At 45.3% G+C, this 14,774-nt stretch overlaps 1 protein-coding gene across 4 annotated transcripts in view; it reads left to right on the top strand.

Annotated features, from left to right (window-relative positions):
* LOC117346558 (cytochrome P450 4B1-like) overlaps window positions 1–12,238 on the top strand; it is a 59,460-nt gene extending 47,222 nt beyond the window's left edge. For all 4 annotated transcript variants that reach the window (XM_033916327.1, XM_033916326.1, XM_033916329.1 and 1 more), the window contains exons 9-12: window positions 4,161–4,294; window positions 7,184–7,248; window positions 9,326–9,408; window positions 11,641–12,238. In XM_033916327.1, coding sequence (XP_033772218.1) covers window positions 4,161–4,294; window positions 7,184–7,248; window positions 9,326–9,408; window positions 11,641–11,809 — 451 coding nt within the window. In that variant the 3' untranslated portion in view covers window positions 11,810–12,238. The remainder of the gene's footprint in view (window positions 1–4,160; window positions 4,295–7,183; window positions 7,249–9,325; window positions 9,409–11,640) is intronic.
* Window positions 12,239–14,774: the final 2,536 nt, after the last annotated feature.

Below are 14,774 nucleotides of genomic sequence, written 5' to 3'. Positions count from 1 at the left end.
AATCCCACCCCTATAATCTACCTCTACTTTTATCTGTACCCCTCAATCCCTTTGTCTTCCAAGTACCTATCCAAAGCTTCTTTGAACCCCTGTAGCGTGCTCCTGTTTATCACATCCTGTGGTAGCGTGTTCCATGTATCCACCACCCTCTGAGTGAAAAAGAACTTCCTGGCGTTTGTTCTAAACCTCTCCCCTTTCAATTTCTCTGAGTGCCCCCTTGTACTTGTTGATCCCCTTAATTTGAAAAATCTGTCCCTGTCTACTCTTTCTATGCCCTTCATGATCTTGAAGGTTTCTATCATGTCTCCTCTAAGTCTCCGCTTTTCCAGGGAGAACAGCCCCAGCTTTTTCAGTCTGTCAGTATATGAGAGGTCCTCCATGCCCTTTATTAGCTTAGTTGCTCTTCTCTGGACCCTCTCAAGTACCGCCATGTCCTTCTTGAGGTACGGCGACCAGAACTGAACACAGTACTCCAGGTGCGGGCGCACCATAGCACGATACAGTGGCAGGATGACTTCCTTTGTCCTGGTCGTGATACCCTTCTTAATGATACCCAACATTCTGTTTGCTTTCCTTGAGGCCGTGGCACACTGCGCCGACGCCTTCAATGTTGTGTCTACCATCACTCCCAGGTCTCTTTCAAGGTCGCTCACCCCTAGCGCTGATCCCCCCATTTTGTAAGTGAACATCGGGTTTTTTTCCCCTATATGCATGACCTTGCATGTTCCTTAAGGTTGCAATAGAAAGATCGAATTTTTTTGATCCACTCAGGTTGAAATGCTTTTTTCAATTCGTTCGAGCCGAGGTTCTCTTTCTTAATATGCCCACTTTATATTGCACTGAAATTGTATTCAAACAGTCCTTGTGTTGTGAAAAACCAATTCACACATGAAATACGGTCTACCAACTCGACACGGATCAGTGTTTCGCTGAAGCTTGCTCAAGAATTGGAAATATACCACGGCACAAAGCACATGGCTATTAACAGCTCCAACCAAACAAACAGTGGCGATATCCAATCAAGACTGGTGAGCTGTATGTATTTCTCAAATCTCTTATTCATTTCAATTGGCTCGACAGGCACATTCTTCGGCCACACAGGCCTGCATCGACACACAGAATTAATTATAATTATACATAGAAATAAAAATAAAACGATATTAGAACAGTTAAAAACATTAATATTTAGGACAAATTTTTAATCAGCAAAACATGTGGAGGGGCATAATCGAAAGTCGCAAGTTGTCCAAAGTAAAAAACAGCCTAGGACACATTTTCAAAAAATATGTCCAAAATTTTTTTTGTTTCGAAAATCGTCTAACTACATGTCCTGCCGATCTGATCGTCCAAGCCACTAAATCGTCCATCTTTATACCACATTTCCGTCCAACTTTTCGTCCAAGTCCAAAACGCCTAGAACAAGCCCTGTTGGAAGTGGGAGGGGTCTGCAAAGTGATGGACTGAACACCCAGACATGCCACCTAAATAGTGAAGTACCTTACAGGGCACTGCTGTGAACTTCACAAAAAGGGTGCCATGTCTTCTCCTCACTACAGCTCCCTTATAGGTCACGGTGAGCCCCCCAAACCACCTCCGGAATCTTCAAAACCCACTCATCTACCACCCTAATAGCCCTTATGGCTGCAGGAGCCACTTATATGCCAGTACAAAAGGGTTTTGGGGGTGTATAGGGGATGCAGTGATGACAGGGGCTTATGGGCATGGTTCCTCCTCTCTATGGGTCCCTAACCCACCCTCAAGACAACTTAAGCTGCCTCTGTGCTGGACGACTAGGCTTTCCTATGCCAGGCGGCCAGGTGATGATGGTCTGGAAGCTGAATTTTAAAGGTGGGATTAATATTTTTATGGGGGTGGGGGGGTTGGGGATAACTGGGGTAGTGTGTGGGGTCTGTATGATGTGTTTGCAGTGCTTGTCTGGTGACTTTAGGTGGGTTTTTGTGACTTAGACCATGTTTTACATGGTCTAAGTCACAACATCCAAGTTCCGTCGATCGTGGGCTGTATAACTTTCGGTTATACATGCTGTACGACTAAGTCTAAGCCGGCCCACATCCCGCCCAACTCCTGCCCTAGACACTCCTCCCGAAACGCCCCGTTTAGCTTTGGTCGTTCAGCGCACTATGTAGGCCTAGGTCGTTTAGAAATATGTCCAAAACCCGTTTTTATTATCAGCACTTGGACGTATTTGGGAAATGTTCGTCCAAGTGCCGACTTAGGCCGGTTTTGGGATGTTTTTCTCTTTTGATTATGAGCCCCATAATATATATGTAAAGAAACTAAACATAAATATGTAAAATCATCCAAGAACTCTATGACCATTGGAGCCGTGCAGAGCATTCAGCGCTCCGGCTGGCGCTAAACACCTCTTGCACGGAGTTGTAAAATGGGGTCAATGCGTTAGAGGGAAAGCTTCCTGGTTAGCCGCTGGCAGCGTGTAGAAACTGCGGCCGGACCTCAGTCCAATCTGGACAAATTATATTACACTTTTCCCTCAATATTCACGGGAGTTAGGGGCAGAATATTGAAAATTCACGAATAATATTTGGGCCGGCTTTGACCCTTCCCCTGGCATCCCGGACCTTACCTGGTGGTCTTACGGGCTTTCGGGGCAGGAGCGATCTTCCTACGCTCCTGCCCGTGCAGATCCCTCCTACAAAATGGCTGCGGGGAGTTCCCATCGTAGTCTCGAGAGACTACGGGAACTCACAGCAGCCATTTTGTATGAGTGATCTGCATGGGGCAGGAGCGTAGGAAGATCGCTCCTGCCCCGAAAGCCCGCTAGACGTCCAGGGAGGTCCAGGATGCAGCGTTTCTTTTCCCCTTCCCCCCCCAAAAAAAAATCACGAATGACCGAATCCGCGGATACTGAAACTGCGGATTCGGAGGAAGAAGTGTACTATGCAAGCCTACATGGCATTAACTTTATGTTGAGATATACTTTTTTGAGCTTTTATCCAAGTTGTTTTCTGTATCATTTCTCTTGCTATAAATTTATTAAGGGATCCTTTTGCAACTTCAGTACCAATTGGTGGTTCACTGAATGCAAAGAAGCCCATTGGAATAGAATGGGCTTGTTCAAATTCAGCACGCTACTGATCAATAATGCAGCTTTCTAAAAGGGAGCCCTAAAAGTAAAAATAAATAGGTGACAATGGTGAAACCCACCCTCCACCACCACCACCAGAATTCTATAGGCATTCCCTCCCTGGGGATCGGATATGTGTTCTAGATCAGTGTTCTTCAACCACCGGTCCATGGACCAGTGCCAGTCCATAGAAATTTCTTGCTGGTCCACAGGGCCAGCACATGCATCAGGCCCAAAACAGTGTTCTTCAACCGCCGGTCCACAGTGCGATCGACGCGGTGTTATCTTCGAACCAGCTCCCTCTTCCTCACTGATTCTGTGCACAAAACCACGGGCAGTGGCTCCTACGCATGTCCTGCGCCTGAACTGGAAGTCTTCTCTCTGACGTTGTGTTGTTAATAAGATTATATTGTGTATCTGTGAAAAATGAATAGAAAAAATAGTGTTACAATTATTACTATTATGGGGGCGGGGTCTGGGGTGGAGATTGGATAGAGATGGGTGGGGTCTGGCCCACGACTTAGCCCAGTGTTCTTCAACCGCCGGTCCACGGACCGATGCCGGTCCGCAAAATAATTATTTTATTTCTGCTGGTCCATAGGTGTTAAAAGGTTGAAGAACACTGTTCTAGATCAGTGGTTCCCAACCCTGTCCTGGAGGACCACCAGGCCAGTCGGGTTTTCAGGATACCCCTAATGAATATATGTGGAGCAGATTTGCATGCCTGGCACCTCCATTATATGCAAATCTATCATGCATATTCATTAGGGCTATCCCCAAAACCCAACTGTCCTGGTGGTCCTCCAGGACAGGGTTGGGAACCACTGGTCTAGAGCAGTGGAAGGCCAATCGGGTTTTCAGGATACCCCTAATGAATATGTGTGGAGCAGATTTGCATGCCTGGCACCTCCATTATATGCAGATCGCTCTCATGCATATTCATTAGGGCTATCCTGAAAACCCGACTGGACTGGTGGTCCTCCAGGACAGGGTTGGGAACCACTGGTCTAGATGGTAGCAAATGTTCATTTTCCCTGTGACTGGTTACTTTTAGGGATGACCTTGCCAAGATGACTTATACCACGATGTGCATTAAGGAATGTCTCCGCCTGTACCCGCCAGTCCCTGGAGTGTCCCGGCAACTTACCAAACCTATTACCTTCTTTGATGGGCGCTCCCTCCCTGCAGGTCAGTGGTTCCTCTTTCACTTTGACACTTGTCATTGAACTGGAGCAATACAGATTATAAAACTAACACGCCTTGTCTTCATTCTCAGTCTTGGGTATTTCTGGAAATTTTCTTCTGATCCACTCCAGAGGAAAGGAGGGCTAAGTGCTAGGACCAGTGCCAGCTTGGCAAGATATGTGTGGGAATTCATTTTTTTTAAGTCCCTCTGTATAAGTCATGGTAGGAAGCGTACATCTGTAGATCCTGGAAGTATTTTTTTTCACCCATGGCCTCTGCTAGGTAAAGCTGGCTTGAAGGTCCTTAGGTACAAAGTATATGAGAACTTACAAATATCTTAGAGAGGAAGAAAATTGGCTTCCAGATTTTAAAAGTAAAGGCTGAGGACACAGAAGAGCAGCCGTGCTACTGTTTATGGAGTAACATTCAATATTCCCCCTAAATGACTTTGTGCTCTGCAGGAATCTTCCACTGGCTTTCCTGTTGATGGGGGTGGGGTGGGGGGGAGAAAACCTAAGATCTAGGGCTAAACTAAATATTCGATTCAATTTGGCCTCGAGGAGTGCTTCAAATACATTAGTCCCATTTGGCCAAGTAGTGATTTAAATTTGAATACAAATAATCCGAGGCTCTACTGTGCTGATTCCTACTGAAATAAACACTTGGGGGCCCTATATTTAGTGCTATTTAGATAAGTGGGAATGGCTCCCAGCTGTCTAATCTAATATAATCTAGGATTTATGAGTCGCACTATGCCTAAATAGATTCAAGGTGATTTACAGTACAATTGAAGAAGATACAATTTAGTATAGTGTAAGGATGCTACAGAAGATACAGAGAAACATGATGGCAGATAAAGGCCAAATGGCCCATCCACAGCATCAACTATCTCCTCCTCTCCCTATTGGCTAAGGCTCTTAACATTTGCATCTCCTCTTCCTATAGGCTAAGGCTCTTTACACCTGCATTGTGAGGACATAGAGCTTTATGGTTATAGAAACATGATGGCAGATAAAGGCCAAATGGCCCATCTACAGCATCAACTATCTCCTCCTCTCCCTATTGGCTAAGGCTCTTAACATTTGCATCTCCTTTTCCTATTGGCTAAGGTTTTTTACATCTGCATTGTGAGGACATAGAGCTTTATGGTTATAGAAACATGATGGCAGATAAAGGCCAAATGGCCCATCCACAGCATCAACTATCTCCTCCTCTCCCTATTGGCTAAGGCTCTTAACATTTGCATCTCCTCTTCCTATAGGCTAAGGCTCTTTACACCTGCATTGTGAGATCACAGAGCTTTATGGTTGTAGAAACATAGAAACATGATGGCAGATAAAGGCCAAATGGCCCATCTACAGCATCAACTATCTCCTCCTCTCCCTATTGGCTAAGGCTCTTAACATTTGCATCTCCTTTTCCTATTGGCTAAGGTTTTTTACATCTGCATTGTGAGGACATAGAGCTTTATGGTTATAGAAACATGATGGCAGATAAAGGCCAAATGGCCCATCCACAGCATCAACTATCTCCTCCTCTCCCTATTGGCTAAGGCTCTTAACATTTGCATCTCCTCTTCCTATAGGCTAAGGCTCTTTACACCTGCATTGTGAGGTCATAGAGCTTTATGGTTGTAGAAACATAGAAACATGATGGCAGATAAAGGCCAAATGGCCCATCTACAGCATCAACTATCTCCTCCTCTCCCTATTGGCTAAGGCTCTTAACATTTGCATCTCCTTTTCCTATTGGCTAAGGTTTTTTACATCTGCATTGTGAGGACATAGAGCTTTATGGTTATAGAAACATGATGGCAGATAAAGGCCAAATGGCCCATCTACAGCATCAACTATCTCCTCCTCTCCCTATTGGCTAAGGCTCTTAACATTTGCATCTCCTCTTCCTATAGGCTAAGGCTCTTTACACCTGCATTGTGAGGTCATAGAACTTTATGGTTATAGAAACAGTGTAGCATGATGGCAGATAAAGAATGGCCCATCTAGTCTGCCCTTCTGCAGTAACCATTATCTCTTCCTCTCTCTAGAGATGGTACAAAACAAGAAGAAAGAAACTAATATTGTTGAAGGAGTTCTGTTGCAAGGTAGCACATGACTGGCTATCTGCCAGTATTAAGTGGGAGAAAGCCAGCTATCTCATGCTGAATATCCCGATATCCGGATTGGCCAGTGCATGACATATCTGGTCACTGGCAATATTCAATGGCTCACTGGCTAAATTTGGCAGCTAAAGACAACCGCCTAAAAGGTTGGTACATCTTTGGCGGTTGAGAATTAGCCAGCTAGCTGGTGAATATTAGCATAGCTGGCTTTGTCCCGTCTGGCCAAAAAGAGACTGGAAATTCAACGCCAATGGCTAGGTTGGCGGTGGCATAGAATTTCCAGTATCGTTGTGGACCGCTGGAAATTGCCGGAGATCTTCCATGGACTGAATATAAGCCTATTGATCTCCGATTTCACATTGCTTCATTACTTGCTATGTTGAAGCTCAATGGCCATTGGTATCCGGCCAAATGATATTTTTCATTATTTGTATTTGGCTGAATCATAAAGTATGCTATTTGGTACGATACATAGTCATATGAACGCAGGTTAGAACCTAATTTCTCCTTATGTTGATAGCAAAATGTTAAATTCAATTGTACCTGCTGTACACTGCCTTGGGTGAATCTCTTCATAGATGTGGTTAATAAATCTCAGTAAAATAATTAAATACATTTCTCGTTGTGGCTTTGAAAGGTGTGTTTTGTGATGTCTTCATGGGAAAGAAAATCACAAGCCATTTTTTTTCTTAGACCCAGAAACTGATATAGATGCAAAAGAGCAAATATGGCAAATCCTTGATTGTGTGAAATGTGTCTTTTATTTCTAACAGACTCTTTGGTTGGGATAAGTATTTATGCCCTTCATAGGAATGCACGCATCTGGAAGGATCCAGAGGTAATACATTCTTATTTTTAGCTGTTGTGTTGATGGTCCTTCTCAGTGGGGTACCCTTCGAGGTCCTGTAAGAAGTGAGCGACAGGGGTGGCTGCTCATCACTCTTCTTTATAGAGAGAGGGGGAACTATTTTTAAGGCAAACACAAGCAAAGAAAAGCCAACAAAACTGCGGTATAATAATAATAATAAGCTTTATTCTTGTATACCACCCAACCATGAGTTAACAATCAAGAAGGACTATACAATCAGTGAAGCATACATGTAAACAAGTCAAGAAAATAATCATAATACAAATTCATCAAACAAATAGGTTTTCAGTAACTTTCTCAAGGCCTGATCTGATTGCGTTGGAGAAATCAGAGGACTTAACCAGGAATTCATTTTTCCTAACTGGAAAGCGAAAGTCTTATCTAAGAATCTTCTATAGCGACAAGCTTTTTGTAGATGGGACCATAAACATACAGACATTGCGAGTACTTTTATTCAACTTATATACTTTAAATGGTGTCAGGTCAAAAGCGCGCCGGGACAAAGGCACGCGCAGACAACTGAGCGCAACGCGGAAGCGCGCACCAAAGAAAATGACTGTTTTAAAGAGCTCCGATGGGGGTGTGGGGGGGAACCCCCCCACTTTACTTTATACAGATCGCGCCGCATTGTGGGGGGTTTGGGGGGTTGTAACCCCCCACATTTTACTGAAAACTTCACTTTTTCCCTAAAAAACAGGGAAACAGTTAAATTTCCAGTATAATGAGGGCGGTTACAACCCCCCAAACCCCCCACAATGCCGCCTCGATTTGTGTTAAGTAAAGGGGAGGTTCCCCCAACAAAACTCCCTGTCGCAGCCCCTAAAAACACTCTTTTTCTTCGGTGCGCGCTTCCATCTTGCGCTCAGTTGTCGGCGCGCTCCTTTGTCTTCGGCGGTTTTGTCTATGAACCCTTTAAATTGGCCAAAAAAGAGCTGCAGTCATATGTCGAACATCAAACGGAAAAGGAGAACTGCAGAGATGATGTACAATAAAACCAAGTCTTTAACCATTGAATAAACAGTTTGTATCCAAAGAATATAATCCACATGGGTTATAAACCAGGACCCGACACGGTCCGTGTTTTGAAGAACACTCTTTCCTCAGGGGTCCTAACGGTATTAAAACCTCATTCTAGGGAACAATTCTCATTTTTCTTTGAACTACACATAGAATAAATCTATTTAATTATTCTTCTATAAAATTATGTCAATATAAGAAGTCTTTTGACAGAATTTTCTCATTCCAGGCTGCTAAATTGAATACATGGCTGTTGATAAATTCGGGTTGGTTACTTAAACGGGTTTTAAAAGTCAATAAAAGAAATTAGGGCTCCTTTTATCAAGGCGTGCTACGGGGGTTAGCGCGTCGGACATTTCATCACGCGCTAACCCCCGCGGCAAGCCGAAATACTAACGCCTCGTCAATGGAGGCGTTAGCGACTAGCGCGGCAGGCGGTTTAACGCACGGGTATTCCGCACGTTAAACCCCTACCGCGCCTTGATAAAAGGACCCCTTATTCTGTGCTTTGCAGTGAATAGAATAATTAGCACATGTGCACTGACCAACATCGATTTTGTAGCGTACAATAATGTAATTATGTAGAGAAGAACAGAAAACGCCTAAAAGGGCCTTCAAGTCTGATCGCTTAGAACTCGAAGGCCCTTTATGTGGGCCATCAATCAATCAAGTGTGACTGCCTGGAACCTGAAGGCCCTTTGCGCGTTTTCTGCTTCACAGAATAGCATAGGAATGTCCACTCTCTGCCCTCACATATGCCCTCTCCAACAGAAATTTAAAAAATATCTTTTTAGCATGTGGTTAATGTGCACCAATTTGGAACTTATCGCAGGATGCCTCAGCATGTCCCGTGCACATTCGCGCTGACCGCAGCTCAGGAAAAGGGCAAGTTAAGAGCATCAGTCTTTTGAATATTGGGCCCTTTCTTTATTGTGGAAGGACAGTGGTATCTTCCTTTGGGTTGGCAGTTTTGAAATACCTCTGTAATGTATTCAACGGAGACCACTACATCCGTTCTCTTCTGTTGCAGGTGTTTGACCCGTACAGGTTTTCACCAGAGAATAGCACTTCTAGGCACGCTTATGCTTTTCTGCCTTTTGCAGCTGGACCCAGGTAATGTAATGTAATGTAATTTATTTCTTATATACCGCTACATCCGTTAGGTTCTAAGCGGTTTGAAGAAAATATACATTAAGATTAGAAATGAGAAGTAAGAAGGTACTTAAAAAATTCCCTTACTGTCCCGAAGGCTCACAATCTAACTAAAGTACCTGGAAATTAATAAAGAAGAGAAAATAAAGTTGGTTGAAAAAAGAAAAATTCTATGTGAATTTATAGGATGGAAATTAAACTGACAGTGAAGAACTGTATGAAAAATACATATGGAATGCAGTTAGAGAGGGTAGGTTACAATCTATTTATGGTATTTGTTTAATTGGAAGGTGTTAAGGTGGGTAATTTGGGGGAAGGTTATCTGAAGGTAGGTGAATCTTCTGGAGGTAAAAGAGGAGGGGTTAAGATATTTGGATGAATTTTTTGAAAAGCAGGGTTTTGATTTCTTTTCTGAATGTTTTGAAGTTGTCTGATATTGTCATAAGATTGGAGATGGAATGGTTGATTTTTGCTGCTTGTGTTGCCAGAAGGTTGTCAAACATTTTCTTGCGTTGTGTGCCTTTGAGTGGGGGAAAGGAGAAAGGGTTCGAGGTTCTTCTGTGTCTTGAGGTGGAGATTTGGTTTAAGCGGTTCTTTAGATAGGAGGGGGAAGAGCAGTGTAATGCTTTGAATATCAGGCAGTAGAATTTGAATTGGATTCGTGCTTGTATGGGTAGCCAGTGAGAGTCTAAGAAGGCAGTTGTTATGTGATCATATTTTTTGAGTGAGCAGATCAATCTGAGGGCGGTGTTTTGTATGGTCTGGTACTGTACACATATCTCTTATTATCTAAATGGCACAGGACCAGGCTTCATAAACCAGTCCCGGTGGTCCAACAGCCATCAGGATAGCTGCAAGGAATGTGCATGAGATGAAGTTGCAAAACTGGGTTTCTACTACGTTCAAATAAATCTCCTTATGATAATAAATAGAAGTCTAAGAAAGGAAAATAAGGCGATACCTACTTATATGACTAAATACATTTTTTTTGAAGCCAGATCCTTCTTCAGGTTGTAGCATCAAGCCCCTCACTGTTCCTTGTGACCCTGGGCAATTCACTTAAGCCTCCATTGTCCCAGCTACTTTAGACAGAATGGGAGCCCAGACAGGGAAAAACGCTGGAGTACCTAGATGTATAGATAGATAGATACCCACCTCCCACCCCATGGCAGTGGGTTTCTGATAGAATTGAAAAGGAGATGGTCTTTAGGCCTAGTTTGATTTTAAATCAGTGTTTATCGGTTTTGCACGGAAACTGAATGGGAACCGTTGCGACAGCCACCTGTTGGGGACACAGGGGAACTACATTCAGTCCACTGAGGTTATGCAGCAGAGGAGGGTATTGGAGGGTCCCGCTATTGAGCAAACCTTTTCATTGTGACCATGAAGGGATAATTTGAATTGTGTTTGGCACACCTAATCAGTTTGAAACATTGGGATCATTTCTTCTCCCAACGATAAGGAAGAGAGGGTGTCATTGGAATGACTTTATGTTTCACTTATATATTCTGATATTTACCAGCTTTTACTCATTTCTGATCCAAACAAGAAGGCATTGTCTTTTCGAAAGCAACTAAAGACATCTTTGTTTGGAAATTAATCAATTTTCTTTAGATTGTATTATTTGTTAAATTTTGTAAACCGCATCGAACATATCGGTTACGCGGTATAGAAACGACTTCTTCTTCTGAACCAACTAAGCCCATACTCTTTGAGGATCACCCAAAAAGTGCAAAAAATGATAATGTTGATTTGTCAGATGGTATCATGTGATCAGTTACTGTGCTCGAGGGTATCCAATGTATCATCAGGCAGACGTCAGTGTCAGGGATGATTTAAAGATGCTTCAGGAGATCACAATGATGTGCTTAGCTCCGATGAGAAATACAATGAACATAGGTAACTTGTCTTTGAAAAGCTGCTTGTTTTATGTGGGCCTAAAAATTCATGGGTATTTTTGCTGTTAAGTGCCCCACTGAAAATCTACACTACTGTGTTATTCTACTCCTCTTTCACAGCAAACTATCCTTGTTTGTTCAGCAAAATATTTCATCATCATAACGTCAAAGGTCTTCCAGTCCTGGATTGTTTTAGTTCCGGACTGTAACTGAGGCTGTCGACACTCAGAGCCAGAGTGTGCTGTGATGCTTTTATGCTTTCACTGAAGACCTTCTTTCTCATCTTGTGTCTCAGGAACTGCATCGGACAGAACTTCGCCATGAACGAGATGAAAGTGGCCATAGCTCTGACCCTTCAGCGCTTCCAGTTCTCCCCAGATGAAACGCGCCCCCCTATCAAAATACCTCAGCTGGTCCTGCGGTCCAAGAATGGCATCCACGTGTATTTAAAAAAGATATCCTAACACAGAAGGCACAGTGACACCAAGATGGAAAAAGTATTTTTTTTTTTTTAAATGAGAACATGTGTTAGTTCTTTTTAAATAAACCTGTTAATTCATCAAGCTATTCTTTATACCCAAGGCAACAGGTGGGGGAAAAGTGAACAATTTTGAATTGCTTGACTTTCTAGAGCTGAAGATGAAATCAATTATTATGCCAAGACTCTTTAGGTATGCTCAGGTTGTTTTTTTTCCCATTAACTTTAAACAATGCATTTTCCTTGTTCCAGAGAAACTAAATTACCCAAAGAATTTCTAATTTTGTGTATATATTCCTTTCTCTCCTCTCTTCATCCTTCCAAAGTATTTTAGATCAATGTAGTCTTGTTAGAATGTTTATTTCTTATTTTTCCTCTATCTCTATTTTTCACTTCTTTGTTATTCTCCAGGTACTTTAGTTAGATTGTGAGCCTTCGGGACAGTAAGGGAATTTCTAAGTACCTATCTTACTTTTTAATTTTAATTTTAATTGTTACTGTTACTGGTTACTTTACCCTGGTTAATCTGACTCTGCATCTTCGCTGTAAATGTACAGTCTCTTCTCCTGTAAACCGCTCTGAACTGTTTTATGGTATTGCGGTATACAAAAATAAAGTTATTATTATTATAAACTAGTGTTTAAGCCCGTTACATTAACGGGTGCTAGAATATATGCCTGTCTGTCTTTCTTTCTTTATGTCTCTCTCCCTGTTCCCGTTTCTTTCTTCCTTCCTTTCTGTCTCTCTCCCTCCTGCTATTTTTCTCTCTCTCTCCCTGGCACCCTTTGTCTGTCTGTCTTTATTTCTGTCTGTCTCTCCCTGGCCTCCTTTGTCTGTCTGTATTTCTTTCTGTCTCTCCTCCCCCCCCCACTTTCCTTTGCAGAAGCAGCAGCGGTATTTCCGTTCCCCTCCAGGTACCTGTGAAGCCCCCCCCCCCCACACACTTTCCTTTGCAGAAGCAGCAGCGGTATTTCCGTTCCCCTCCAGGTCCCTGTGAAGCCCCCCCCCCACTTTCCTTTGCAGAAGCAGCAGCGGTATTTCCGTTCCCCTCCAGGTCCCTGTGAAGCCCCCCCCCCCACTTTCCTTTGCAGAAGCAGCAGCGGTATTTCCGTTCCCCTCCAGGTCTCTGTGAAGCCCCCCCACTTTCCTTTGCAGAAGCAGCAGCGGTATTTCCGTTCCCCTCCAGGTCCCTGTGAAGCCCCCCCCCCCCACTTTCCTTTGCAGAAGCAGCAGCGGTATTTCCGTTCCCCTCCAGGTCCCTGTGAAGCCCCCCCCACTTTCCTTTGCAGAAGCAGCAGCGGCATTTCCGTTCCCCTCCAGGTCCCTGTGAAGCCCCCCCCCCCACTTTCCTTTGCAGAAGCAGCAGCGGCATTTCCGTTCCCCTCCAGGTCCCTGTGAAGCCCCCCCCCCCCCCCCACTTTCCTTTGCAGAAGCAGCAGCGGTATTTCCGTTCCCCTCCAGGTCTCTGTGAAGCCCCCCCACTTTCCTTTGCAGAAGCAGCAGCGGTATTTCCGTTCCCCTCCAGGTCCCTGTGAAGCCCCCCCCCCACTTTCCTTTGCAGAAGCAGCAGCGGTATTTCCGTTCCCCTCCAGGTCCCTGTGAAGCCCCCCCCCCACTTTCCTTTGCAGAAGCAGCAGCGGTATTTCCGTTCCCCTCCAGGTCCCTGTGAAGCCCCCCCCACTTTCCTTTGCAGAAGCAGCAGCGGTATTTCCGTTCCCCTCCAGGTCTCTGTGAAGCCCCCCCACTTTCCTTTGCAGAAGCAGCAGCGGTATTTCCGTTCCCCTCCAGGTCCCTGTGAAGCCCCCCCCCCCACTTTCCTTTGCAGAAGCAGCAGCGGTATTTCCGTTCCCCTCCAGGTCCCTGTGAAGCCCCCCCCCCACTTTCCTTTGCAGAAGCAGCAGCGGTATTTCCGTTCCCCTCCAGGTCCCTGTGAAGCCCCCCCCACTTTCCTTTGCAGAAGCAGCAGCGGTATTTCCGTTCCCCTCCAGGTCCCTGTGAAGCCCCCCCACTTTCCTTTGCAGAAGCAGCAGCGGCATTTCCGTTCCCCTCCAGGTCCCTGTGAAGCCCCCCCCCCACTTTCCTTTGCAGAAGCAGCAGCGGTATTTCCGTTCCCCTCCAGGTCCCTGTGAAGCCCCCCCCCCATTTTCCTTTGCAGAAGCAGCAGCGGTATTTCCGTTCCCCTCCAGGTCCCTGTGAAGCCCCCCCCCCCCCACACTTTCCTTTGCAGAAGCAGCAGCGGTATTTCCGTTCCCCTCCAGGTCCCTGTGAAGCCCCCCCCCACACACTTTCCTTTGCAGAAGCAGCAGCGGCATTTCCGTTCCCCTCCAGGTCCCTGTGAAGCCCCCCCCCCCACTTTCCTTTGCAGAAGCAGCAGCGGTATTTCCGTTCCCCTCCAGGTCCCTGTGAAGCCCCCCCCCACTTTCCTTTGCAGAAGCAGCAGCGGTATTTCCGTTCCCCTCCAGGTCCCTGTGAAGCCCCCCCCCCCATTTTCCTTTGCAGAAGCAGCAGCGGTATTTCCGTTCCCCTCCAGGTCCCTGTGAAGACCCCCCCCCCCCCACTTTCCTTTGCAGAAGCAGCAGCGGTATTTCTGTTCCCCTCCAGGTCCCTGTGAAGCCCCCCCCCCACTTTCCTTTGCAGAAGCAGCAGCGGTATTTCCGTTCCCCTCCAGGTCCCTGTGAAGCCCCCCCCCCACTTTCCTTTGCAGAAGCAGCAGCGGTATTTCTGTTCCCCTCCAGGTCCCTGTGAAGCCCCCCCCACACACACTTTCCTTTGCAGAAGCAGCAGCGTATTCCCCTTCCCCTCCAGGTCCCTGTGAAGCAATTCTCTTCTCTTACGTGAGCTGTCCTGCTCTGTTCGGCCCTTCCCTTCTCTTCATGCGATTTGGCCTGCTCCGTTCGGCCCCTCCCCCTTCCCTTCCAGCGGGCTGGCCTGATACGGCCGAAGGTTAGTTT

The sequence above is a fragment of the Geotrypetes seraphini genome, chromosome 12, assembly GCF_902459505.1.
Source record: "Geotrypetes seraphini chromosome 12, aGeoSer1.1, whole genome shotgun sequence".
NCBI classification, from domain to species: Eukaryota; Metazoa; Chordata; class Amphibia; order Gymnophiona; family Dermophiidae; genus Geotrypetes; species Geotrypetes seraphini.
Note: the sequence above shows the minus strand (reverse complement) of the source record. Positions and strands in the feature narration are given on the sequence as shown.